We start from the raw sequence: 27,121 nt of genomic DNA, 5'->3' as shown, positions 1-27,121 counted from the left end.
TATATATATATATGATTTTTACAACTTGTTTAATATTTTAAATAATTTTTTACAATTTTTAAATAAATTTTACAAGTTCTTTTTGGGCATTTTACCAAAAAAAGCCTTTTATTTAATTATTGAAATGGACCCAGTATTTTATTATTTACAGGAATGGGTCATTTTCCGACAAATCGCGTCCACGTCATTAGCGATGTCGGGGGCGATGCCAGAAATCGCGCCACGTCAAAGAAAGCTACTGATGTGGCCGCGACTTGCCCGGAAGTGAAACGATTAACGGTCAAATTTTGACCGTTGCTTCTGATAAAAAAAACTATAAATACCCCCACCTTTTTTTTTCACAAACTAATCCTCTCTCAAATTTCCTCTCAATTTCTAGGACCTACTGTAGCAAAAGCGCGTCCACGAGGGTGCGATTTCACAAATTCTTCTCAAATAGCATCCTGCTAGAAGCGATTTTATACTATTTCCTCAAAAACGTCAACTCGAAATTATTTCTTCCAAGACCTACTGTAGCAAAAGCGCGTCCACGAGGCCGCGATTTCACAAATTCTTATCAAACAGCATCCTGCTAGAAGCGATTTTATACTATTTGCTCAGAAACGTCAACTTGAAATTATTTTTTCAGGACCTACTGTAGCAAAAGCACATAAACGTGGGCGCGATTTATTTGTTTACTTTTTTTATACAAAACCCTAAAAACCCTAAACCCTAAAATCCAAAAACCTGACGTGGGAAAAGGGGCAAATCGTGTCCCCGTAACGCGCTACGTCAAGAAATCGCGGCCACGTCAGCGCGCTTTACTGACGTGGCAACAAATCGCCCCCTCGTGCACGCGATTTGTTGCCATGCGAGTCGACAAAGCGTACCGACGTGACGCGATTTTCGGCTCGCATCGCCCCGACATCGCTACCGACATAGACGCGATTTTTCGAAAAATGGCCCATTCCGGTAAATAATAAAATATCGGGTCCATTTCGGTAAATTTATAAAAAAATTAAACTTTTATTGGTAAATTGGCCATTCTTTTTCACATTTAAAATAAGTTTTACCATTTTTAAATAAATTTCAATGATTTTTTAATTGGTCAACAGCTGACCAATGCCAGTCAACGTTTGGTCAACTTGGTCAATCTGGCACGTCATCAGTCAACATTTCACGTCATTAGTCAACATGCCTATTCATCAATCAATGTGCCTAGTCATTGATGACATGGCACTTCTCATTAACTAGTTTTTTTTTTAGCGACATTAGCTTTTAAATACCAAAGCAAGTGACAGAATAAAGTTTATGTTCCAAAATGGGGTAAAAAAAAGTCTTAAGTAAGTGGGAAGACGAGTATGGTTCAAGGGTCAAATTGTGGATGAAGTCATATTAAATAACAATTGAACGATTTTCCACAATACATAAATATAATTTGCATTTTTCATAGCAAATAACAATTTGTCAATTTCCATAAGTGATACATAAAAAATCTCATTTTAAAAGGGTAAACTACGGTAGAGATCACCCAACTATGTGTTTTTTTTTTGGCCCAACTATAAAAAGTTATAAAATGGTCACTCAACAATTTAATTTTTTTCACTAGTTGGTCAACGTAAAAATGAAAACACCTAGAAAGCCAAGATAGTTGGGTGGCAAAAAAGACAATTGAATAGTTGAGTGACTATTTTGTAACTTTTCATAGTTGAGTGACCAAAAAAGAAAATTACTAATAGTTGTATGACCATTTTGTAACGTTTCATAGTTGGGTGACCAAAAAAGAAAAGAAAAAACCATAGTTAGGTGACTACTAATGTAGTTTACCCATTTTAAAATTTGCCCAAGTAATCACATGCAAAAAATACATTTAGACAAACAAGGATCCAACTGAACACTAAACAATCAATGAAGAAGGCGCAAGACACTTCATATAACAATAACAATACTTTGGTACGCAATTTAATCAATAACCAACTGAATACCAATGTGTAAAATGCAACAATAGCAATACTTTGGTACGCAATTTAATCAATAACCAACTGAATACCAATGTGTAAAACGCAACAATAGCAATACTCCCAAACACACAAGACAATTCGTACAATACAATAAGCAATATGGAGTCTCTTATACTCTGAAGCATGTTGACTATATCCAAAAGTTTTCTAAAACATTTTCCTCGGCATTAGGAATCATTTAAAAGAAACTTTATAAGCACATATAAAATCTTTCCATCAATATTTAACACATATATAAGCGTTCATTGGTGAGAAACGTTCAATCATTGACATCATTCGCTTTGGATTATTCACATACCCTTTCACTTCAAAGTAGAAAACGTACAAACACTTATTAAAAATAAATCTAGTGGCAATTGGTCTAATTGCATATGCATCCCGACAACTGAAAATGCATGAACGTAATTTTCCGACGCACTATTTAAAGCTTGTTGTTATGGCATTTGCTCTAAAGATCTAAAGGCATTACTTGTATGGTGAAAAGTGTCATATTTACTCAGATCATAAAAGTCTCAAATATCTCCTCTTCCAAAAGGAGTTGGACCTGAGACAGCACTATTGAATCGAATTGCTAAAATATTATGATTGTGTGATTGGTTACCATCAGGGCAAAGCTATTGTTGTTACTGATGCTTTGACCCATAAGTCGGCAATTGAATTGAGAGCAATGTTTGCTCAGCGTAGCATTTGTGATGAGTAGCCTTTTGGCTGAGTTGAAAGTTAAACCCGTATTGCTTGATCAAATTAGAGAAACGTAGTCTATTGATGCTAAGCTAGTGGAGAAAATGAAGCTTGTTCAACAAGTGAATATCGAGAGTTCCAACATTGATACGAATGATTGCCTTTGGTTTCGCAATCAAATCTGTATCCTTAATAATGCTGATCTGAAAATTATGATTTTACGAGGAACTCACGATAGTCCTTTTGCTATGCTTTCCGGTATTGTGAAAATGTATTGTGATTTGCGAGAATCATACTAGTGGCATGGAATGAAAAGAGAGATTGTTGATTATTTCGCTAAATGCCTGACTTGTCAACACGTAAAAGCCAAACATCAAGTTCCCGTCAGGTTGCTTTAACCTATTTTTATTCTAGAATAGAAGTAGGAAGGATTGTTATGGATTTATAGTTGGTTTACCGTTATCTCTAAGTAAAAGGAATTTGATTTGGGCAATAGTGAATCGACTAACAAAATATGCTTATTTTCTTACTGTGAGAATTGATTGGTCACTTCCAAAGTTAGCTAAAGTCTATATTCACGAGATAGTCAGATTGCACAATGTGCCTGTATCTATTATCTCCAACCAAGACCTTCATTTTACCTCGAAATTCTGGAAACAATTGCATGAATCATTAGGATAATATGTTCGTGAGATAGTCAGATTGCACGATTAACCTTTTTTTTTTTACTGATTTGAGAAGTTTTAAGTTAGGATGTTATATATACACAGATTGCATTGTTAAAGGAAAAGGTAGGTTAGAATATATTGAAAGGGAAAATCAAGAATTTTGAATATAGATCATTAAAAGAACATGAAAAAATATATAAAAAGATAAATAATTATTTCTTTATTAAACTAAATTAGACTTTATCACGAGTCAGGTCAAGCCGATATAAAGTTTTAGCCTCGATTTGAAAAACGAGCCTAAAATTTTGCCCAAATACGGCCTAGATAAAAAATACTAAACTCAAGCCCAGTTCATCCCGAACTAAATTTTTTTATATAAAAATAAATTTTAAAAATATAATACATTAAATACAATAAAAACATTAAAATAAATATTTCCCAACAAATTAAAAATATATTTTAAAAAGTCTTTATATTTAAATAACACTACAATAGTTGCAACTTAAAAAATAAATGTCTTAGTAGCAAAATTAATAATAAAACAAGAGTTATACAATATCCATACAATAACAACAAAATAGTAACAATATAATAACAAAATTACAGCAAAACAACAGTAACCAACAACAAACAACAGCAAGGACAAAAGATTTTAGACAAATTCGGGGAAACCCGGGCTAAAAGGATATTACCCAAAGCCTGGCCCATTTAAAAAGCAAACTTCATTTTTTGATCAAGCCCATTTTTCACACCTATATATATTGAGATTGGACGGGTTTACCGATCCATGATCAAATCTAAATTGAGTGATTTGATCTGATCTGATTTATATATATATATATATATTATACCATATACAATAGATTCGTATTGATATGAACCACCAACACTCGCTTCAAATCAGAATAACATAGCTTCTCATGCAAATTAGATAATAATCATCTCAGGATTTAGCCTCTCATAATAAGAGGAATCATGTTGGCCACAAAAGATAGTTTAGTAATCAACAAGGGAAAGAACAACATACACTATAAAACAGCAAAACGACTTGGGATGGTATATATGTATATCCTATAGGCTTCATACGATACCATCCATGTTTATCTCTTTTTCTCAAACCTTAAGAGCTGTAAATTACAACTGAATAATAACTAACAATACAGGTATAGAGTATACCTATAAGGCTCTTTTATTGACTAATTGCCTGTTCTGTTTCCACTCCCAATAACTGGCTCAAGAATGGAGCATAAACCAACTTAAGTGACAAACAAGCACTTTGAAGTACAAATTAAGGGCAGTAATTAGGTTTTACAAACATTTGTTCAGGACAACACCAGCATACAACATTGAATAATTTCAGTTGGTAAAGTAATGTAAGGGTGAGTGTGCATGGGTCGAGGCAAATGCAAATATTTACAGGCCTTACCGTGCACCTACCTTTTTCATTTTTCAAGGCTTGAAATGGAAAATGCCAGTGCAAGTACAAGAACAAAAAATTCAACTTGTGTAGTAAATATGACCGGTTTGAAGCCAGACACTTGATAAAGCTTTTAAGCCTGTTTTTTTTTTTTTTGGGGGGGGGGGTGGTTCTGGGCATCAAAGAAGGTGCTTCGGGTTTTGCCTGCAGAAAATTAGACAAGTCAATTTCTGATTGAAGAACTCAGGTAGCGGAAGTGGCAAGAGAAGAGATCAGTTTGAAACCAGAATGAAGATGAAAGGGGATTTGAGATGCTACCAGAAAATACAATTGTAACAGTCTCATGAAGTACGTCGTGAATGCTCTTTCCTAACTGTAAGCTTCCTCTCATGCTTGTGCCCAACCAATTTTCCCAATCCAGAAGAGGGAGCTTTTTCCCTTCCAAATTTCAGGTCTTCACCACCAATCATGTACATATTTCCAGCTTCGGGCACAGTAAAATCAGCAGGGTTTCTATTAATGAGGCAGATACCACACTCTGAACCACTTTTTGGATGGAAGAGAGTGCCACTCATAGTACGAGCCTTATGCTTTTGTTTTGTTGCACTTTCCTTTGGATGAAGCGTCATGGGGAACATCGTAAAATCTGAAGTTCCAAGCACCAATTTTGACATACTATGAACAGGAATAGATCCACAAGTTGTGTTTAAGCCATTATTTGAAGATACAGTTTTTTGTGATCTGTGGTTTTTACTCTGCCTTTGTGAGTCTGGGCATTTGTTTTTCTCTTTTTCTCGAGACTTCATTGAAAATTGACCTGCAAAATCAGGTGCTTTCTTGAAACTTTTACCATGCTGGAATGAAGTAGGACTGACTGCTGCAGCGGCTGACATACACTCACAAAAACTCTCAGGTTGGTGACTTTTACCATAGCAATCAAACGATAGATGTTTCATTGAATTGGTTCTATATCCCCCCGATGCCATGCTCGAAAGCTCTTTAGGACGATGACCAGGAACAAAAGAAGTTTTCTTAACAAATCTTTGGTTTCCATCAACATCAACTGGTGCCCCTGACTGTAACCCTGCATCCATAAGGCTGAGTAAATGCATGGCTGGTATCGTTTCGTTTGAATACAAATCTACTGACCCCGCCGCATTATGTTTGCAAGAAAATGAGTAATCTGCATGTGTCCTTCTAAGGGCATCAGAATCAAACTTCCTACAATGCTTCTCATAATTTGAAGCCACATTCAAGAAGTTCCGATCATCATTTCGGCTCATATTTCCCTTAGGTAGACTGCTGGGGCAATGTGAAAGCACATCTAACCTTGCAATCTGATCTGCACACTTTTGAGGGATGCTGTGCACATAGGGCATGCTATTTGATATCATGGATGACCATAGGTGAGCTACTTCTTTATTCTGCTGCGGAGCACTCTGGCATGTGTTACAAACTCCCAGTGCCTGCACAGTAGCATGAGAGGACCTTTGCCCGATCATGTTCCCGAGTCGCTGGCAATTTTGAGCACTGTTTTGCCTGATGGAATTGGTGGCAGAAAATTGGACTCCATTCAATGGCTTCTCTCCACATAGAGGAAAAGGCCTAAAGCCTGCAGGGGGGTAACTTCGTTCCAATTGGCTTATCTTGTACTGGTTTCGGTCTATATGAGAGAAATAATCCACCGACTTCTGTTTGCTGGATCCCACATTACCGCCTCTTTCAAACTTGCCAATTCTTCCGTTTTTAGCTTGAGCTTTCGGTTTATCTGTGGTCTCTTGAAACAAGTTCATCTCTTCATTTCCATATACTTTATTAAGATCCACCCCCTGAATTTTGGTGTTACTGGTTTCTGGAAGCTGTTTATCAATTTCAGTACCAGGAAGACACCATTCATACTGATTCTTTACCATGAGTTCAGCAATTTCCATTATGTCATCTGCAGCTCCTTGCTCAGACACCATTTCAACATGTTGATCGTAATGTTCCCTAGCAACTGTGGCATGGTCGGGAAACTCAGTTCTCCCATTGGTGCTTGTACCACTGAAATCCTGCAAAAGAGATAAGATGGAAAGAGAAATTCTTCTCAACTTCACAGAAACAACATGGGAAAAACAGATGCATTAACTAGCAGAATTATTCCTCGTTACTTGGGAAATGTATGCCATAAAGTTCACAAGCTTATGTTAATCAATGCTACGTATATATGCCATCTTCAAAGTTGTAAATAAAAATGCTAGTATCTAACCTTTCATATATAAGATGACATGAGCTTATATCAGAACCAGAAGAGTCATTAGTGTTTTAAAAAATTCCAAGAGATCTATATTTTGGAGCAAGGACTAAGGATGGAAGCAAAAGATGGATGTATCTTTTTGAATTTTTATAACTAGTTGAGGAAAAGGGAATGTTTCTGGCTCAAAAGCAAGGATATGGTTGATCTGAAAGTTCCAGAAACTTTATTCTAAACGCTAATCATAACTTGAATAATTCATGCATACCAAAACTGAATGTAAAAAAAAACTTGGTTACAAAGGAAGAAAGACCAAATTTGGGGAAAGATCACACAAATGATTCTGCAACAATATCTTATGAACTTATTCTCTTTTCCATTATAAAAGCCAGTTCACTACTTGAGTAACAGAAGAAAAGCTCATACCATTTGCTGCATCGTAGAACAGCTCCCAACTTTGGCAGGAGATCTGTGCTTCTGCCTCTCATTCAGGAATGGAATTCTGTATGTGTTTTGATTACTGTTGAGATCAACACGCATTCCCTTCCCAAGGTAGGCATCAACTTGAGATTTAGTTGGAAAAGTAGACTCTCCAGCATGGTTCATGTTTAGATCTTTCCTCCCAGTATCATATTCACTGAGAACACGCCCTTGGCAAGATGATAAAGATTGTAGCCCATCTCTTATTGGAGTGCTACATTTTGTATCATATCTTTTAGCAGGAAAGCAATTACTAAAGGAAAATTGCAATCCTTTTTCAGGTGATGCATCATCGGTTACTTCAAGCGGAACAGCTACATTCCCAATTTGTCTTACCTCTACATCTTCCCTTGAAGTCGGACCTTCTCTGAGAATGCCATTGTTCCAAGGAACTGGAGAAGTTCGCTGAGAATGATCTTGATACATCTTGCTCTTTTTCCTCAACAAATTAGATTTTTTCTCTGCCTTTGCAACAGATTCAGTAAAGGGATTGAACCCACTGCCTGCAGATACATCATTTGATTTGTACAAAACAATATCAGTGGCATCACTCTTAGTGGGATCTCCAGGCTTTTTCTGTCTTTCCTTCTGCAGATTTTCTCGAGACAGACGCAAGGATAGACATTCATCAATACTCTGGGTCTTTTTGTTTTTCTTCTTTCCTAGAATAGGACTTCTATCAACTTTAAGGTTGACCAAATTGCTCTTTGCTGGAGTCTGTGAGCTGGTCCTGTTAATTGTACCTTCTGAATCAGAACTTGTGATTCCATAAGCAGTTTCTGCATCTCTGTTGAAGGTCCTAAGGTTTTTATGGCCATTATTTGGAGAGCTCATCAATTCCCCAGGCATCCATTCTTCATCCCGAGGCATCTTTCTTTTCCTTCTTCGAGCCAAACCACTCGTGACATTTCCTTGGAAAGCAACCTGACCTTGGGAAGCAGATGTTGAATCCATGTGTATGGACGCATCAGGAATGGTACTAGAAGGACAATCCTCTGTACTCGTGAGATTAGTTTTTTCATCTTCATTTTTAACCAACAATTCAGTCAACAGACGAACCTTACGGTTTTTTCTTCGATGCAAGCTGCCAGTCTCAGTTCCAGGCAATACCTCATCACTTTCAGATGATGCATAATCACAATCATCAAATTCCAAAGAAGAATGCTCATCTATATGAGTCCTGATAGCATCAGGAACCCTATGAACCGTACTCGCTTTCACATGGGATCCACGGCCTTTCACCAACGCCATTCGTTGATTGCAGGCAGATTTTCCAGTTTCACATGTTGCAGTGGCATCCTTAACTGTGCATTCCACATTTGATTCAAGAAGCTTGACACCGGCAACTTCATTTTCTTCTAAATCAGGATTACAAAGTTGCAGAGAAGCCGCTGTTGCAGAAGAAGCATTGTTATTGCAGCTACTGTTGTTCCAGTTTCAGTTGCAATGCAGGAAAATGCTTAAGCTTATTTATATGGTCTTTTACTCATGGTAGACTTACCTTTTTCATCTAAACGAAGTGCTTGCTTCATAAGGCTAGCAATAACTTCCAATCCAGCATAATTTGGAATTTCCTTATTAATGTTATTTTCTAAGATATCTGTTTGCCCTGGAAAAATAACCAAAACAACTAATGTTCTAATTTAGTGGTAATGACATGAAGAATGAGCTAGGGTAGAAATATACCTATAACTCGTTTGTCTGCATTTTCCACTTTCCTGTTACTTTTACCACTAACTAAAGGATGACAGGTACTGGTATTAACATTCAAACAAGCAATGGCATCACATTTTCTTGAGTCAACATTAATCTTTCCAGCCTGCAGCAAACCTGATGAAGACGCCACAGAATCCCCAAGGGGACAAGAGCCGAAGGATTTCAATTTGCTACTATTATTATTAACATTTCTTTCTTCATTTATACTGCCTTCAGCCCCGGTCTCCTGCTGACAGTTCTGGCAACACCACCATCTGAACTTCGGGACTAGTAAAGGAGGAAGCTTAACGTTTTGTTCTTTAAATGTATTCTGGCCACCATCTGATGCAAATGGCCAACTTTTCTTCCAGTCTTTCCTGCGCATCTCAGATGCATATCCACTGCATTTAAATCAAAGGGAATTTATGCGGAAGACTTCCAACATGACCATTAACGCACTGCATAAAGCAACTAGCAAGTGCGAAAGTAGTGCTCAAAAAACTATATATCTGCAGAAGCTGTATCAAATCTTGCAATAAGTTTACCTCAATTTATAACTGTAATCCCTTTATTAGATGCCATTACATAAATTAGATGTTTACTATACTTCCATATTTGTTGGAGATATGGTCTCAACATTCCATTCTATCTCAAACAATATATTGATAAAGAATAAAATACCTCAGCTAATGCACTAATTTATAACTAGAATATCCAAAACATTTTAATCCATTCCCAAAAATATGGAGAAAAGTCATTGTGCACACACACAAACAAGCAAGCAATGAAGTTAGTGAAGAAGCACGAACAACAGAAGGAAAGAAATAAGCTAATTAATTCTTTCAATAATTCTAATTTCAATAAATAATTTTAAAAGCATTTGTTAGTAAGTAGATGCTATACCCTCCCGTATCAAATGATTCCACTAAGGAAAGATATCTCTCTCACATAGGTACACTTACTGCATATAGCCCGCACTCAAACTGCAGCTACCACAAACCCATTTTCAACAACAATGGCAGTATATAGAGAGGTTGAGGAAGTCCAACAACTATACAAGAGCACTGAATATTAAAGATCATGGCTTACCGAATAGAAAAATGTTCACACTTCCAAGTATCAATGTCACCATTAGCTTTGATAAGATCTATGGATATTGAGTCAATCTTTATGGGTGATTCCATGGACTTGGCGACAAGATTAGAACTGCAACCGTGATGAGTTTCCTTGACCACAATAGTTGTCTCCGTGATATGAGTAACTAATTGATAACACCAATGTGCAACAATTAGATATGCCATGAGCATTGATAACAATACATGGTAACAGTGTGACCATACCCATAAGCTATGTAATCAATATGCATGAAGCTCTAAGATATTAAGTATATCACAAGAACTTAAGCACGCACTTAATGATTCCTAGGAATTCAAGATGAAATAACAGCAATATTGTAAGACGGATACAATAAAAAAGATGAGAAGCTGGAAAGCCCCTATATGTGGTGATTTATTACATAAAATAATAACTTATAGCAGTAGAGGACTGAATACTATTCAAAGGGAACAAAATTGGAAACCCTAGTTCCTATGAAATAAAACTTAAATATGTTCGCAGTTACTGCATTAATGTTTTAATAACATCCTAATAAATTATATGGCAAAACCCATCCATTTAGAATACAAAGTAAATCATCAAATTACACCAATAAGGTAAACAACATGTTAGGGTTTTATCAGATAATAGGAACCAAAGTTTTCGATGAGAAAAATAGTCTTGTTCATCTCCCCTTATATCAAAGCAAAAAATAATAAACTTTAAAACTCACCTCCAAGCCTTCGAGGTTGATATTAAAATAATCCATAAAATGTAAAAAAATTATCTAGTGTTTTATAACTATCATAATTCACAAGCTCGTGAACAGTGAACATCATTTCTACCACCACAAAACCGATAAAAAATACATAAAATATCCATTAAAAAGGTGAATGTATAAACTCATAAAGCAAAACCCAGATGCCAAAATGTCGATCAAAGTCTAAACTTAACGTACTAAACACAGTAAACTAACCCAAGATAACTGAAATAAACAAAAAGCTCCAGCTCAGCTTAAACTCGTATTAATCAAAAGGAAACAAATCAATAACAAAACAAATCCAGAGCTTTAAATTGTAATTAGATCAGAAAAAAATACCTTTATTTGAGTTAGGTACCTCTTAAGAGAATCTCAAACCCACCCAGCTTCGATTCTTCACGGCCAGTCGAGAAAATGGTATGAAAAGAAAGAACATTGATCGACCAAATAGAAGGCTGGATCTTTATGAAGAGATCTGAAGCTCGTCGTGTATAATTTGAGTGCGAAGTTATGAGAAACCCTAGCTTAAACAAAGGAGAGGTTTTTCGATTCCTTTAGAGAGGGAGAAGAGTAGACAAGAAAAGTGTTTTTAATCTTTTGTCCTTGAAAGGAGGGTCTTTGTTGTTGTTGTATTAAATTAAATTTTATTTTATTTTATTTATACAGAAAGTTCAAGAGAGAGAAAACAAATGATAGGGAAAAAGAACCAATGGGTTTTACCCACGTGGAAGTGAGGTTCGGTTCTTATCACAATTCCATTATGGGTGTTTCCCTAGATCGGAATAGTGAAAAAGAAGCTCACTATTAGAACGCGTTGGTGCACGCTCCTGTTCCCAAGCATTAAAAGTTGGTAAATTTTCATATAAAGTCCCTTTACTATGTTTTTTTAGATTAGTCTCTCTATTACAATTTAATTATTTCTAACATCTCTCCTTTTCAAAATGTGTATTTTTTATATAATTTTCATATATATTTGTATTATTTCTACAATTGGATAAATATTATGGATTATTTTCTTTTTTTATTTCAAATATGAAAAAATTTATCCAATTCTACAAAAAATATCATGTTATCATATATTTTAAAAATAAACCACATCAATTTATTTGACTGGATTAATAAAAATTTTAACTTTAATATTGAAAATACACATTGTAAAAATAGAAAACTATAGATGATCAAATTATAATAGTAACATTAAATCTATCACCAATGCACAATACAAGGATTTTATTTAGAATTCGACCTAAAAACCTTTTAATACTTGTCGTATCTACGGTCTCAAAGATGCCTTAGCACGTAAATAACCTTTCATTGGAGCGTGTAATGGTATACGCCTCAAAGAGCGTGGAGTTTGTTTGAGATGAAAACCCTAAGGTTTAATTTCAGTTTTTTAATTTCCATGATAAATTCAATGGGTAAGTGTTTAACCCTAGCTAGCCCATCTTCACATTAAAAATGCCGAACCCCCCAAACCCTTGGCTGGCCTACTAAACTAGTTACTAAATTGATGGCATTCAGGGTGTGAATCACATACATTTGGGTTTGGGACATTTACATCGCCTTCCATTCAATCTCCATAATACACTGATAGTGAAATATATCGAAGAATATATGTGTGCGCGCTCATATCGACTTTCAAAAAGAAAAAAAGGAAATATGTGCTCACTTTTGTTAATTATGACGTGTTAAACGAGAAAAAAAAAAGGTTGAAATCTTTACTTATAGATTAAGTATATTAAATTCAATTTGGTTGTTGAATTTTTCCAAATTAAAAGAAGTCATGAATCCATCTGGAAGGAGTGTCCAAAAATATGCATGATATATATATATTCACGTAAGTAAACATCTTTCCCTATATTATACAATGTTCCTAGCTAATCGAATGGTGTTTTTCTTTCTTACATATCTAGGCTTCGAATAATCATAAGAATTTTGGTTATGTACAAAATTAATATAGGTCAGATTTTATTTGGATATTGTATTGGCTTCACATGGGATGTGAACCTCAATTCCTTTGCAGCAACGTTTTGATGTTGTGAATCAGCGAATTGGAGTAACTTCATCTCTGTAATTGTTCAACAATTGCTTCAAAATCTGATCATCACTTTCAAAAATCACCTTGTCATGTCCCCTCTTCCAATCAATGGCGAGACCGTCAAGAGCAGCCCACACCTCTGCTTCCAAAACTGAAGCTATCCCAATGTTGCGGTTAAAACCCCTCTTCAACTGCAAGCTCCATCCACGATCTTTGTCAGCTGATCGAAAATTTGTGTGCATGGCTTTATCATATGTTCATGGCTAATTGGATTTTTTTTATCTTAAAATTTTTTATTATATGTAAAATTGAATTAGGTCAGATTTCTTTTTTAAAAATAAGTTCTTTCAACATTGTTTTACAAGGTTGAAACTTGAAATCGTGCTTAAGAAATCTAAATCTTTACCGCACAATCCAACAATATTAATTAGTTTATTGAATGTATGTAAATTTGGCTATTTTCATCTAGTTCTAATTTCATGTTTTTTCTTAATTTATACCGAAACAAAAGTAAAATGAATAAGATATTTAGATTTCTTAATTTAATTGATTTCGGGGTTATGGTGGCACTACTAGCACATGTGTAACACTTATTTAAAAGGAACCATGCATATGACATGGATGGACAAAATCATATCAACCATATGTTCCGTTAAAAATACCCAACTCACTTTAAGGTCAAAGAAAAAATCAAGGCCGGTATCAATTGTTTTCCATTGATATGCTCTCCCAATGGGCACTTTATACTGTTTTAGATTCAGAATCTTAAAATCTAAAACCCCTTCTCTTATTTTTTATATTTAGTGCCGAAATAGTGATAAGAGTGAAAGTGGGTGGCTAAGATGGATCCAGTACACACTATACAGTACAGTATCCTCTTTATATATATATATATATATATATATATATATATATATAGGAGGAGTTTCTGAGTCTGAACTTAGGGGTCAGTGAACCCATTGATATTTGTGTTGAATTTCAGAAAAATTTAAAAAAATGTCATAGATATTGAAGATTTGTTGGTCTAAAGACTGAAAGATACATCACCCTTCATGTGGAGAGGGCCCTCCTTCATAATGTTTCTGCCATTATAGGCATATAGACCAACACCAACAAACAATTATATATCCAATTATATAGTAAAAAGAAAATTCCTTCATTTTCTTTTTCTTTTTTCAAGGGAAATTAGAAATATTTCTTTTGATGACCTAAGTTCCCAACATCATAGCTGCCTCTTCCTGAAAATATCTGAAATGGCTCCATTATTATTTGCAGTTCTCATCCAAAAAACTAAGTTTGACTCAGAATATATAAAGATAGTTTGGTTAATTCTCTCTGATGCACTATATTTGGTGGATCTGATTGTTTTTTTTTTCTTGGAAATGTGTGATGACACAAGATTAAAAGAAAGAAGATCCGGAAACTCCTTAAGAGGGGCAGTAGCCCACTCGTTTGGACAATGAGAACCCATCCAATCTGCCAGATTGCGATTAGGGTACTAATTTATGACTCAAAAATCTCACTTCAGATTTTGGGTAAGAAAGAAAGCATAAACTTTAAAACAAAAATCTTGTCGAAAAAGCTGTAAATCTCACAAAATCCTGGTTATAATTTTCATGGATATCTCTTTGTTCTCGATTTATCTCAATTTAAAGGAATATATATATATATATATATATATAGGGATATTCATTTTCCTGTATATGTAATCTGGGTAAGATGTCAGCTCATCAGCAAAAAGGTTAGTTGATTATATAAAGGGCAAGATGTTATCAATGATGAGTTTCTTTTATGCTGGAAAAATGGTAATTGATTTTATTTTGAAACGCTTTGGGACAAAAACCCAGAACTTTTTCTGTGCTCAAAAAGGTTTGTTTCTATTAACATAATTTTTTTAGAAAAAGAAAAACCCAGTTCAAAGCTGAATTAAAAATTTCCTAAGAAAAAAGACAAGTGTCTATTATATATATATATATATATATATATATATATATGTCACTGTGTAGTGTATATGTATCTACTCATCATCTTCCTACCAGATCTCTTATAAATACATATAAATCTGCGCTAAGGTCTGATTATACTTATGATTAAGGTATAAAACTTAGTTTTATAGCTTTCTGCCAATTCTAGTGACTTTGTCTTCTTTTATGCATGCATGCGTCCGCATCTTTGCTTTTGTAAATAATAATATTCCAAGGTTTTTTTCTTTTATAAATTTGATCTATTAGACCATAGGAGGCTATGATTAAAGGGTTTAAATTTACACTTTAATATTGTATAAAAATGAATATGATGTATTTGAAAATATTATTAAATATGTTTAGTTTAAAACTAAAGTATATCTGCTTTCACACTAAAAAAATACTGAATATATTTGCTTTAATTAAAAAAAAATCAAACTAGGACTTTATATTTTAGAATATTAAATCCAGATCCTTATTTTTCAATCTGATTCTTTTATCACTGAAAATAACTTCTTCTTTTTAATTTATACACGAAGGAAGTCAAATTAAAGAATTGTTTTGTATTAGATATTATTTTGTAAATATTTATGATTTGTTCATTCTGGGTAAAAAAATCTGAGCCAACTCATATAAATCTTTTGAGTTAATTATTAGATATCTGTTTTTTTTTGGTAAACTATAAAAATAGTAATTTTTGTTTGCCTCAAATTATATTTTAGTTATTTATGTTTGAAATGTTACGTTGTAGTTATCTCCATTATCGTTTTGTTACGAAGTGGTCACTCCCATTACCTTCCTAACGACAATCCTACGTGGCAGTCCAAATGGGTTTTAAATGTCAACTTAGATATCCAATTACTTGGATGAAAATAAGTTTTTAATTAAATAAATTTAATTTGAACTGCCACATAGGACATTCAAGTTGACATTTAAAACCCATTTGGACTGTTACATAGGATTGCCATTAGGAAGGTATAGAGTAACCACTTCGTAACAAAATGATAACATAAATGACTAAAACGTAATATTTTAAACATAAATAACTAAAATGTAATCTGAAATAAATAAAAAGTAATTATTTTTATAGCTTATTTTTTTTAGGACATGTATCTGTAAGTTATGTAATAATGTTTGGTCGAGATCCATTAATTAATGCCCTCCGTTTGGAAAGACAATTGTATTTAGGTTCATCCAGCTTGGGGGTTTGTTTGAGAAAGGGACAGCAACCTATACGTGGAACGGGAATGATGGCACTAAATGAATGTCTGGTTTATTGGTAAAAATTCAAGCTTTTAAAGTAAGGTATTAACTTTGAATTTTGTGAATGAAAAAGAAAATTAGATCTTTAAAAGTAAAGAAAAATAATATTAAAAATTTACTCTTAATTTACAATTTAACTCAATTTTAAAATTAATTATCAAACCCCATTTAGCAAAGAATGATGTAATCCACAACACTTAGCGGTAAAGAGAAATTGAATATTTTATGAATTAAGGTGGGTAATTATTATTTTATAAATATTATATTTATAGCACATTCATAATGTAGGTGAAAATATTATTTTTTTAATTTTTTGTCTTAGTTAAACTTTAATTAGTGTAGATTATTTTAATATTATTTGACTTACAAATTTAGTTTATAAATAAGTATTTTTTCACTCTAAAAAAATAACTCATTACACATTTAGCTATTCATTTTTACAAGCTTTTAAAGAATTTTGTGTTTACGTTTTGAGAGTTCTTATTTCGGGTTTCAGAGTTTAGTTTGATCTCCATCTTTGTACTCTTCGTTTTTACCGTTTTAAGAAATTATTTTACCTATAGTTTTTATCCTCTTAGAAATGTTTTTCCACATAAAGTATTTGTGTTCAGTATTTTTAATTTTTTCGTTATTTTACTTGTTCATTGCTTAAACGGATTTACCCCAACATATCTAATAAATTTATAACATTTTAATATAAAAATAAATATGTTTTAGTTTAGATGATAAAATTGGATAAATAAAATTTTGTGATGTTTTGGGTTTGGACTCTATGTAAGTATTTTTAGATTTATATAAAAGGTAAAAATACCTTCAAAATAATATTTATTTCTTGTAAAAATAAAAAAATTAATAAATTCACAACTGAGTTAAAACTCAATTGTGAATGACACAAACTCAATAAAAACTTTAAAAGTCAATTAATATTTTGGGTCTTAAACCAATTAAAATAAATAAATTATATTGTAGTCGAGGATGCAATAAGCACAAGTAAAACATTAGATTTTATTTGATTATTGCTTAAAGGACACATTTGAATTTAACTAAACAGATTTCTATTCCGTGGAAAAAAACTTATTTTTTAATTCTATGTGAAATAGATTAATTGGGTTATTTTTTAAACTCAAAAGTTTGTCTAAATTTTGAAAGAGTTTAACTTATAAAATAAGTTTAAAAAATTAGGCTCATCTAAAATATGAATTGGATTTGAGTTCAATATTCAAAGCTCAAATCCGACTTAAGTTGTTTCAAAATTTCTAATATATTATAGGGACAAATACCAAAAGTATACATGAATTTTTATACGAGTTTGCAATGTTAACTTTAATTGGTGCATTTATATACATCAAACTTTAATTTTAATTCAATTTTCACATTTCATTAACCTTACTTATCTACGTGACATAATTTTCCGTTAAATCATATGTAACTTGTTGAAATGACATTTTATTAGATTTAATAATATAAAATAAGTTTAAATTATTTCTACCTAGATTTAAAAAAAGATTTACGGGGAAAGTAAGAAACATATTACTCAAGTGTGTTTATTTTATTTTAATCTAGGTAGAAATAATTTAAATTTGCTTGTTTATTTTTAACCTAATAAAATGTCATGTCGGCATACACATGATTTAATGAAAATTTGTGTCACATAGATAATGGAATTAGTGAAATATGAAATTTAAATCGAAATTAAAGTTTGATGTATACAAATACACCAAATTAAAGTTAATATATAACATTAAAAATTATATCAAAATTCATGTATAATTTTAATATTTATTTATATTATATTATATTATTTTTATATACTATGTAATTAGTAGATATAAAAATTAAATTTATAATTAATATATAATAGGGTTAATGCATTATTTACCCCCAAAGTTGCAACCAATTATCACTTTGTTACTTAAATAATTTTTATATCAGTTTGGTACATGAAATGTCAAATCATGATGCACTTTTCCCCAACCGTTAATGGCATTACAAAAAAAATGATGGGGTGTGCTTTCAGTATGTCAAATCACTATATTTCTACTTTATAGAATAAATTCAAAAAGGGGAAAAAGTTTTTAAAAAAACAAATAATTTAGGAAAGATATCAAAGAATTTAAAAATAAAATTATAGAAAATTTTCAGAAATTAAAAATATTTACTTTTATTTTTAAAATTACATAAAATACAAGAAAAGGGAGATACAAAATAAAGAGAAATTTTCAAAAGATATAGAAAAACACAAAATAATATAGATATATAAATATATATACTACTTTTTAATAACTTTGAATATTTTTCTATTTTGAAATTTATTTTTGAAATAAAATAAAAATAATAAAAATTAAAAATAGAAAAAAATTCAGGAAAAATTCAATTTTTTAAAATCAGAAAAAATAAAAAATTTCTGGAAATTATAAGTTATACTTTTCTTTTGTAAAAGATACATCAAATTCAAAGAAAGACTGAAATTCAAAAAAAAATACTTTTTTGAGTAGATAATATGTTCAATGTAATATATCAATTAGTTCTATTTTACTTTTATTTCTAATTTTATGTATATTTTGTATAAAGGAAATTAAAGTCTAGTAAAATTGAGCACGAAAAACAATATTTCCTTCATATAAATAAAATTTTAATAGTAAATTAATATATATATATATATATATATATATATATATATATAACATTATGAAATGTTATAAGAACAATTCGAGTTTTTACCAAAATATTACAAAAAATAAAAAATACTAAAATAATATATTTTTTATTTATCAAAATAATACAAAAAATGGCTGAATGGAGGGATGCCACAGGCACCAATGGTGCCTGTAATGTGAGGCACTAACATGTTAAGATTTCAGATCCTTTGTTCAGATTTTTTCAGATTTTATTACTTTGAAAATATACTATTTTCTAGTTTTATTATTTTACATTATTTTAGTACATTATGTTTGAAATGTATTCATTTAGTGTGTTTTTATTGAAAGTAATAAAATCCGGTAAAAAATACGAACAAAGGGCGAAATAAGTTTTTTTAAAATTTATTTAAAAACACACTAATTGAATACATTTCAAACATAATGTACTAAAATAATGTAAAATAATAAAATTAGAAAATATTATATTTTAAAAAGTAATAAAATCAGGAAAAAATACTGAATAAAGGGTCAAATAATGGTTTTTTAAAATTTATTTAAAAAATAGCAAATTAATACATTTCAAACATAATGTACTAAAATAATATAAAATAATAAAATACAAAAATAATATATTTTATTGAAAGTAATAAAATTTGAAAAAATACGAATAAAGGGCGAAATAAGGATTTTTAAATTTATTTAAAACACACTAAATGAATACATTTCAAACATAATGTACTAAAATAATGTAAAATTAGAAAATTAGAAAATAGTATTTTTAAGTAATAAAATCTAGTAAAAAATACGAACAAAGGGCGAAATAAGGGTTTTTTAAATTTATTTAAAAACACAGTAAATTAATTTATTTCAAACATAATGTACTAAAATAATGTAAAATAATAAAATTAGAAAATATTATATTTTTAAAGTAATAAAATCCAGGAAAAATACGAACAAATGGCAAATAATGGTTTTTTAATTTATTTAAAAAAAGTAAATTAATACATTTCAAATATAATGTACTAAAATAATGTAAAATAATAAAATTAGAAAATAGTATATTTTTTAAAGTAATAAACTCGGGAAAAAATACGAACAAAGGGCGAAATAAGAGTTTTTTTAATTTATTTAAAAACACTAAATTAATACATTTCAAACTTGATGTACAAAATAATGTAAAATAATAAAATTAGAAAATAGTATATTTTTATTGAAAGTAATAAAATCCGGAAAAAATACGAATAAAGGGCGAAATAAAGATTTTTAATTTATTTAAAAACACACTAAATTAATACATTTAAAATATAATGTACTAAAATAATGTAAAATAAAAAAATATAAAATATTATATTTTTTAAAAATAATAAAATTCGAGAAAAAAATACGAACAGAGGGCCAAAATACGAACAATTGGTGCCGCCTCTGCCACAGGCACCAAAGGTACCGCCTGTGGCAGGCCCTCCTTCAGACATATTTTTTATTTTATATTATTTTGGTAAATAAAAAAAGTTTATATTATTTTGATATTTTTTTTATTTTTTTGTAATATTTTAATAAAAATCTCGAACAATTCCATGCGAAAGGACAAAGGTTGCAATTGTTTGATGGTGGGAGTTTATTGGCAAATTTAAGATATAAATATGGAAGGTTGCATTGTTTTATACAAATATCTTAATTGTCTTTTACTATTTTTTTATTTTTACATTTTATATTTGGTTCTTTTTATATTATATATTTTAAAGTATATTTTAAAATTTCTTGAAATTTTATATGCATATCTTTTTTCTGATTTTTTATTTTTTGAGATTTTTCTGAATTTTTTACTTTTTATTTTCACTCTTTTAAGATTTTATGTGTTTTAAAAATAAAAATAAATATATTTTTAATTTCTACGAATTTATATAAATTTTTATGTTTTTCTCTAGTTTTAAGTAATTTTTATTTTTCCTCATTTCCCTTTTCTTTTAGTTTATTCTCAATTATCCTTTGAGCGACTATCCTTACACTGTGCACAATTGGATCACTAAGGTAAGTTAGAGTCTTCCAAGCTTAAAGAGATGAGCAAAGGCGAGGAAGACCATGAGGGAGACCTAGACATAAATAGCAACGGTGGAAATGATAAGAATGGTGATAATGTAAGACCATATAATGGGAAGTGAAAACGCAACAACAAACTGAGGGGGCCAGTGAAATGCTTCCTTTGTGATGATCCACATATGGTGAGAGACTGTTTAAAAAAGTCAGCGTTTTATGCCATCGAAGGGGATGATGAGCCAAACAAGGCAATAATCCGACTTAGTTCGATTGTGCGTTCTATAAAAGCCAATAGGGTCAAAAAGAATGAGAAGATGCCAGTGAAATGCTTCTTATATTGTGGTTTGCATAAGATGTGGGGTTGTCTAGAGCTATCTAAGCTATTTGTAGTCACTAAAAAGATGAAGCGGAGCTAGAGAGAAACTTTAAAGCTTGGGTCGATGATACTCAATTCTGCGAAGACGAAGAGGGATCAGAAGTAGAAAGGGATGATGTTCGTGGACATCAACATCGCAGGCCGAAGGAGAAGCGCTCTTGTCGATACGGGATATCTGATTTGTTCATATTAGAGAAAGTTGTGGGTAAATTTGGTCTATTGGTTAGCAAATTAGCCAAAAAGATCAATATTGTTAATTCCAAAAAGGTCCCAACTATGAGAGTAGCACAAAGAGTGAAACTACAGATTGATAAATGGAAAGGCGAAGACTTTAAGGTAATTCACTTAAATGATTACAACTTTGTGCTTGGCTTGAATTTTCTTAACAATATTAATCCTCTTTTGGTTCCTTTTACCGATTGTATCTTGGATACTCGACAACAACAATGCATTGTGTCGGTAAGTCAAGACACAAGAGATGGAACCACTGTATTGTCGACAATCCAGCTAGCCAAGAATGTTCTATGTGGTGGGAATATTGACTTCCAGATCGGAGTGCTACAAAGACCTCTTTGGAAATGCTAGAGGGACAGAAAATCAATATGATGCTTCTTTAGTTATCAGTGGGGCTACCACTTATGAGAGAGATGAGTCTTGCATCAGACTTTGTAGAAAAAGTAAGGATGCAAACTAAGTAGTCAAGTCGAGTAAATATTACGAATGAAGTGTATTTTAAAAACTTATCTAGTGTTTTATATTGTAATTAACCGTTGGCTTAGTAAAGACACAATGACTCTTTTAGAGTTCTGAAGTGGATAAGCCAAGGGGTTTACAAACCAAAATTAAATACAATACTCAAGGTTAACCCGTGTTCAATGTGAGTATACCAAAGTCTTTTTATATGGATTAACAGGATCCTGGTCGAGGCAAATCACAATGGGGGTAAGTAAGTGCGGTGACCTCTTACGATCAAGATGTATAATCGAGAAATATAGTTCGAGTTAGGCGATGATGGAAACATAAGCTGAGGCAAATGTTTCAAAGAATGGAACTACCCGACAGAGAGACTAGTTGAGAGGAAAATGAGTCAAACCAGTGTCAGTTCGAGTATGCAACGAGGGCGTTACGAAAATGGGTGGGAGAGAATGTCAAAGGCCACGGATTAAAGCTCGTGACCATTGCGCATGAAACATCTCATGGTAGTCTATTGATCAAATGAGACTCATTTAATCCACTCAAATTGACCTGGCTTGTGGAACATATGGAGAAACCTGTCTACTTAAACTGTTGGTGGCCCAGTAAAACACTCCGGTAAAACTAGAATTATCAAGGTAGTTAATGTAAATCCTAAAATATAAAAATGTATATAGCTTAAGTCCTTATGGATAATTGTAGATAGGCGGAGTTCAACTATAGATAAAAGCCTTTCTCCTTATTTATAATTACTTAGTTGTAAACCTTAATATTTTTTAGAACATTTACTCAACCACTTAACGTGCGCTATTTTTCTTGTGGTTTTTCTATTCATTTGAAGCTTATTTCCCTTTTGATTTTGCTTCCGCTTTACTTTGGTACCTTAGAGAATTTCTATAATAATTCTCATTTTTTGAAAATAAGGTTGATTTAGGCAAATTTAAAAAAAAAACCACTTAAAATTGCATAGGTTGCTAGACTAAAGTTCTAGCATTTTGACACTTGCATATAAGTTACTGAAAGAATTTTCAAACAACAATTAATTGCAAGGCCTAATAGTATCACCTAATTGGACTACTCAATTTTCAACAGTAGAGAGATGAAATTCATAATTAAACCATTTTACTGAAAAAACATATCAACAAACTAGAATAGAAATTGCAATAATGTTATTTAGTGCTTTTAAACACAATTCAATTTCTTTAGGATACTGGTTTATTGGTAATCTAGATACATAAACATCAATGTTGTTCTATAATCTATATGTTGGATCAGAAAAACTGGAGACATTCTTGAATGTTATTTGGAAAGCACAACAAGTGAATCGCTTACAGTTTAAGACTGTTCATTACACCATTTAAGTTCACCCTTTTTTAGGCATGGCAGCAAGTCTGGTGTACATTCTTGCCATGGACTGGAATCCCCTCATATCACCAGACCTTAAAAGATTGCCTGCCCACAAGTAGGAAAAGTGTCCATCAAGGATGACATCAAACATAGAAGTAGCTTAAAGTTCGATAGAATTTATAAATTCTTCTATATATAAGACTTTTCACCCATGACAATAAACATGCATATCTGTATTAAGTAGTAAATGAAGAACACTCTTGATTCATGTTTATATTTGATATAATCTTTACACTACTAGGTAAATTCATAATATTAAGAAACAGAAAAGAAAAGCATCAAATACACCAACTTACCAGAATCACAATTAAGAGGGCTATCAGGTTCTGGATGAGCCATTAAGGCTATTATAGCCCTACAAACAGATTGAAGTGTCCAAGCAGGACTCCATGCATTCTTCAATATATCAAGGCAGATCTCTCCAGTCTGTACAAGACATTTTTAATAAATATGGATTAAATTCTTAATTGAATATCATGGAATTGTTATGTTTCAAATGTTAATGATCCGTAGACCTGTTGGAAGTTGGATTCCTAAAATAAGCCAATAAAATGGATGACAAAGCTCTACCTTTTTCCACCAGTAAAACATGTTCTAGAATCTAGAGCAGAGTACAAGTTTACAAACAAGATTGTAATGTTAACTTTTGTTCTCATCTTCTGACATTATGACCCAATTGCTCCTTCCTGGAAATCTGGTAAGTAAAATAAAGTCCACAGACGGAAACTAAAGTTTTGCTCCAACTTGGAGAAGGTGGAATTTACTAATAAAAGCAAAATCTTCCTCAGTCTCATGCAATCTTGGTGGAAAGGGTTCTCGCAAATCTCTCCTAACCTACACTCCCCTAGCCATAAGAATTGCCAATCTTAAATACTACATTGCAAAGAGATGGAAAAAAATATACATTCATACTAAACACAGTATTTTGCAAAAACTAAAGAGCAGTTTGGATCATGGAATGTAAGGTTCCCGGTGAGAATCTTACAATATGTAATCGCATAAACACATTTGGTTCAACGACATTACTTTATGCCAATAATATGATATTACCGATAGTACCAAGACTCAGTAAGTTTCTTAGGTACTTTCACATTACTTTGCTAGTGTAGAATATGTAGAATTTGTGACAATTTTAACCCATTCTTGATGACTATGATCCATTTTCATTAAAACCAAGACAAAAAATAATAAATACTAGTGAATCAAACTCTCCATTTTTTCTTTTCAAGTAACATTTAAACTATATTTATTTAGAATGAGTGAATTTTGTCTATCATTGTTTGTTAAGAAAATTTTAACATTTGTCGATAATATTATGGGATAATTAAATGTTTTTTAAAATTTTGGTTTAAGATTCAAATGTTTAGCGTTGTTGTCCAAAAGTTCTTTTAAAAAGAAAATGTTTATGTTATAAAGTAAAAAATAAGTTTCCAGGAGCTAGAAGCTAAAAAATGAGGCCGAATAGATAATTTAGCACAAATGTGATTTTTCAAAAGCCAAACGTCTCGAAAGCTAAAGAAAATTTTCCTTTTAGCATTCTAGGTTGGGTTAAAAACCCAGTTTGAAAAGTACTTTTGGCTTGAAAGTCTATTTGTTTAACATTGCTTATGATTTAAAAAATTGGTTTGGCTTGAAAAATGTTTTTGAAAAGGAATGCTAAACACACCCTATATTTTGCTTATTACATTACAATTAATATTAGTATTATTTAGTTTTTCCATTATTCAATTATTAGTTAGTTGAAAATTTTAGCATTTTGTATATTACTATTATATTAAAATTTTCCTTTATTTTCAGTCATTTCACTTTTAGTATAGTTTAATAACTTCTTTCATCCTATTTATGATTAAAGACAATTTAGTAAAATATGTTTTCAGGTATTCTTAGATTCGTCATCAACAGTAAAATCTTACATTTCAATCAAATGAACTAAATCTGATAATGTATCATATCTGATAATGTGATAAGTAATCTAAATAGCAGGTAATCCTACCACCAGAGATAATCAAATATTTCCAGATCCATACGCCTCCTAAGAGATATTATGGTGAAAAGCCTTGAATACTGTGTAAAAATCCCTTCTGTTTTGCAGTCATAGGCTCACGGCTGCCTAGTTGAAAAACGCCAAGTACCCAAAATTCCCCAAAAAGGAATGGAAAGTTCATCATATATAAATCAGATGCTAAGATGCAATTGCTATCTTTAAGAATCAAAACATCTTTCCTTCATTCCATTTTATGTAGTCAAATATTCCGGCAGATAATATACAGCTATCAAGGCAAGGAAATCATACCTTAAAATGCACATTGGGGTGAAATATTTTTGTCAAGAACCGCACTTGAGGGGGTTGCAAAGGGTACTGCTCGGGAACAGCGAATGCAAGCTGAAACACTCCACCTTCATAAGGTGTCTCAGATGGTCCCTATATATATAATCATATAATTTAGACAAAATCAAAATAAAATTCTATATAACCAGGATTCAAAGGTGAAATCCGGATATGGGTACGTGTCTGAATATGAGCATATTCAACTTTCTCTAGGTTTTCTTCTTGAAGGATCATTCACATATACCCATACCCCCAATATGTATCAAGGGAAAAAAAGAAACTCTAGATGACATCGACAATAAATAATGTCTACAATTTTCTTTTTTCCTCCATTTTTTAGTTTAGAAACAACCTTGATTAGAGCAGTCCATTTAAATATGTTGGAATCATCACAAACAAGTTGAATATCGGGATCCGCCGTCTTTTCTCGCTGCACCTCTTTGTATTCCTTAAACAACCTTGCCCTTGATGCCTTCATATAAAGATTTCAACTATATTAATCAAGGGGATAATCGTTTTTTTTTTTTAACGAAAACCCAAACTAACTTCTTAGGCTATCTACATGTATATTAAGTACGCAAGATTTTTTTAAAAGCCATCTATACCATCTATATAAATATCAACTAACCTGCATCTCTCGTTGCTTGTAGGAAATTCAAAAATACTTCAAAACAAATTATATAATTCTGTATCAGCGTGAAAAATAGCTGTAAAATTGAAAACAAAAAGCAGCTTTGTTAAGAATTTCCACTAAGGTTTTATTATTTATGAAAAGAATTAATTGTCAAGGTTTTGTTAGAGATCGGATCAATTAAGATTTGGGATATAGAAATCAATTAGAGCAATAATTGATAATTTTTAAAAAAAAGGACAAAAAAGAAAAATACGAGCTTAAGAATCTGACCTGGGGAAGATCCCTGAAATGATAGGAAAAGGAAGCTTATTTTGGTCGTGGTCTGATTTTGGTGATGTGAGAAAAAAAACCGTCGGGTCATGGGTTGTGGTTGTAAGAGTTTTAAGAATCTAAGCACGGCTGGCAGTGGACTGGGCTGGCATGATTTAATCCAAACTGGACCAAATCTTGGGTCATATTGGGCTGATTCATGCCCGTCCGTTTTGCCGCTCTACGTCCACCCCAAATCAAGAGATTAGAGATTCTTTTTATACTATTTCTGGTTGAATTGTTCAGGTTACTATTTATTGATATGTTCGATTTGATTAAAAAATATAAATATTAAAAAATTTTATCTAACTAGTTCATAACGATTTTTGGGTCAATTGATCTATTACTTTCTCCAAACTGATCAACCTAAACCACCCTGCTAAAGGATATCCAAATTTACACTCTT

At 31.8% G+C, this 27,121-nt stretch overlaps 2 protein-coding genes across 5 annotated transcripts; both read right to left on the bottom strand.

The window, feature by feature from the left end:
* Positions 1 to 4,497: 4,497 nt before the first annotated feature.
* On the bottom strand, positions 4,498 to 11,644 carry LOC105763545 (protein EMBRYONIC FLOWER 1). 2 transcript variants are annotated; one of them, XM_012581811.2, is made up of 7 exons: positions 11,369 to 11,644; positions 10,264 to 10,435; positions 9,166 to 9,575; positions 8,981 to 9,088; positions 7,426 to 8,870; positions 5,085 to 6,817; positions 4,498 to 4,970 (listed from the first exon to the last, which is right to left on the bottom strand). In XM_012581811.2, the coding sequence occupies exons 2-6, from the start codon at positions 10,356 to 10,358 to the stop codon at positions 5,108 to 5,110; spliced, it is 3,768 nt and encodes a 1,255-aa protein (XP_012437265.1). In that variant the 5' UTR covers positions 10,359 to 10,435; positions 11,369 to 11,644; the 3' UTR covers positions 4,498 to 4,970; positions 5,085 to 5,107. The 2 variants fall into 2 exon arrangements, with proteins under 2 accessions (XP_012437265.1, XP_052489491.1); XM_052633531.1 differs by having other exon boundaries at positions 11,388 to 11,577.
* An 11,539-nt stretch (positions 11,645 to 23,183) lies between these two features.
* On the bottom strand, positions 23,184 to 26,818 carry LOC105763722 (protein PEROXIN-4). 3 transcript variants are annotated; one of them, XM_012582084.2, is made up of 6 exons: positions 26,677 to 26,818; positions 26,401 to 26,479; positions 26,125 to 26,244; positions 25,737 to 25,865; positions 23,740 to 23,869; positions 23,184 to 23,488 (listed from the first exon to the last, which is right to left on the bottom strand). In XM_012582084.2, exons 2-6 carry the CDS (start codon positions 26,404 to 26,406, stop codon positions 23,400 to 23,402), a joined length of 474 nt encoding a protein of 157 aa, XP_012437538.1. In that variant the 5' UTR covers positions 26,407 to 26,479; positions 26,677 to 26,818; the 3' UTR covers positions 23,184 to 23,399. The 3 variants fall into 3 exon arrangements, with proteins under 3 accessions (XP_012437538.1, XP_052489592.1, XP_012437606.1); XM_052633632.1 differs by having other exon boundaries at positions 26,401 to 26,436; positions 26,677 to 26,755; XM_012582152.2 differs by lacking the exons at positions 26,401 to 26,479; positions 26,677 to 26,818 and having other exon boundaries at positions 26,125 to 26,250.
* Between the last annotated feature and the right edge of the window lie 303 nt (positions 26,819 to 27,121).

Source organism: Gossypium raimondii, chromosome 7 (assembly GCF_025698545.1).
Source record: "Gossypium raimondii isolate GPD5lz chromosome 7, ASM2569854v1, whole genome shotgun sequence".
NCBI classification, from domain to species: domain Eukaryota; kingdom Viridiplantae; phylum Streptophyta; class Magnoliopsida; order Malvales; family Malvaceae; genus Gossypium; species Gossypium raimondii.
Note: the sequence above shows the minus strand (reverse complement) of the source record. Positions and strands in the feature narration are given on the sequence as shown.

Bases quoted from the DNA above. Each gene is read 5' to 3' on its own strand.
- LOC105763545 (XM_012581811.2), bottom strand. From the start codon at position 10,358: ATGGAATCACCCATAAAGATTGACTCAATATCCATAGATCTTATCAAA. The intron at 8,871-8,980 runs GTAAGTCTACCA...CTTCTGCAACAG, and splicing joins ACTTCGTTTAGATGAAAAAG to CGGCTTCTCTGCAACTTTGT. The intron at 6,818-7,425 runs GTATGAGCTTTT...TCTCTTTTGCAG, and splicing joins GTTCTACGATGCAGCAAATG to GATTTCAGTGGTACAAGCAC.
- LOC105763722 (XM_012582084.2), bottom strand. The intron at 25,866-26,124 runs GTTGTTTCTAAA...TTATATATATAG, and splicing joins AATGGACTGCTCTAATCAAG to GGACCATCTGAGACACCTTA. The intron at 23,489-23,739 runs GTAAGTTGGTGT...ACTTGTGGGCAG, and splicing joins CCCTCTTAATTGTGATTCTG to GCAATCTTTTAAGGTCTGGT.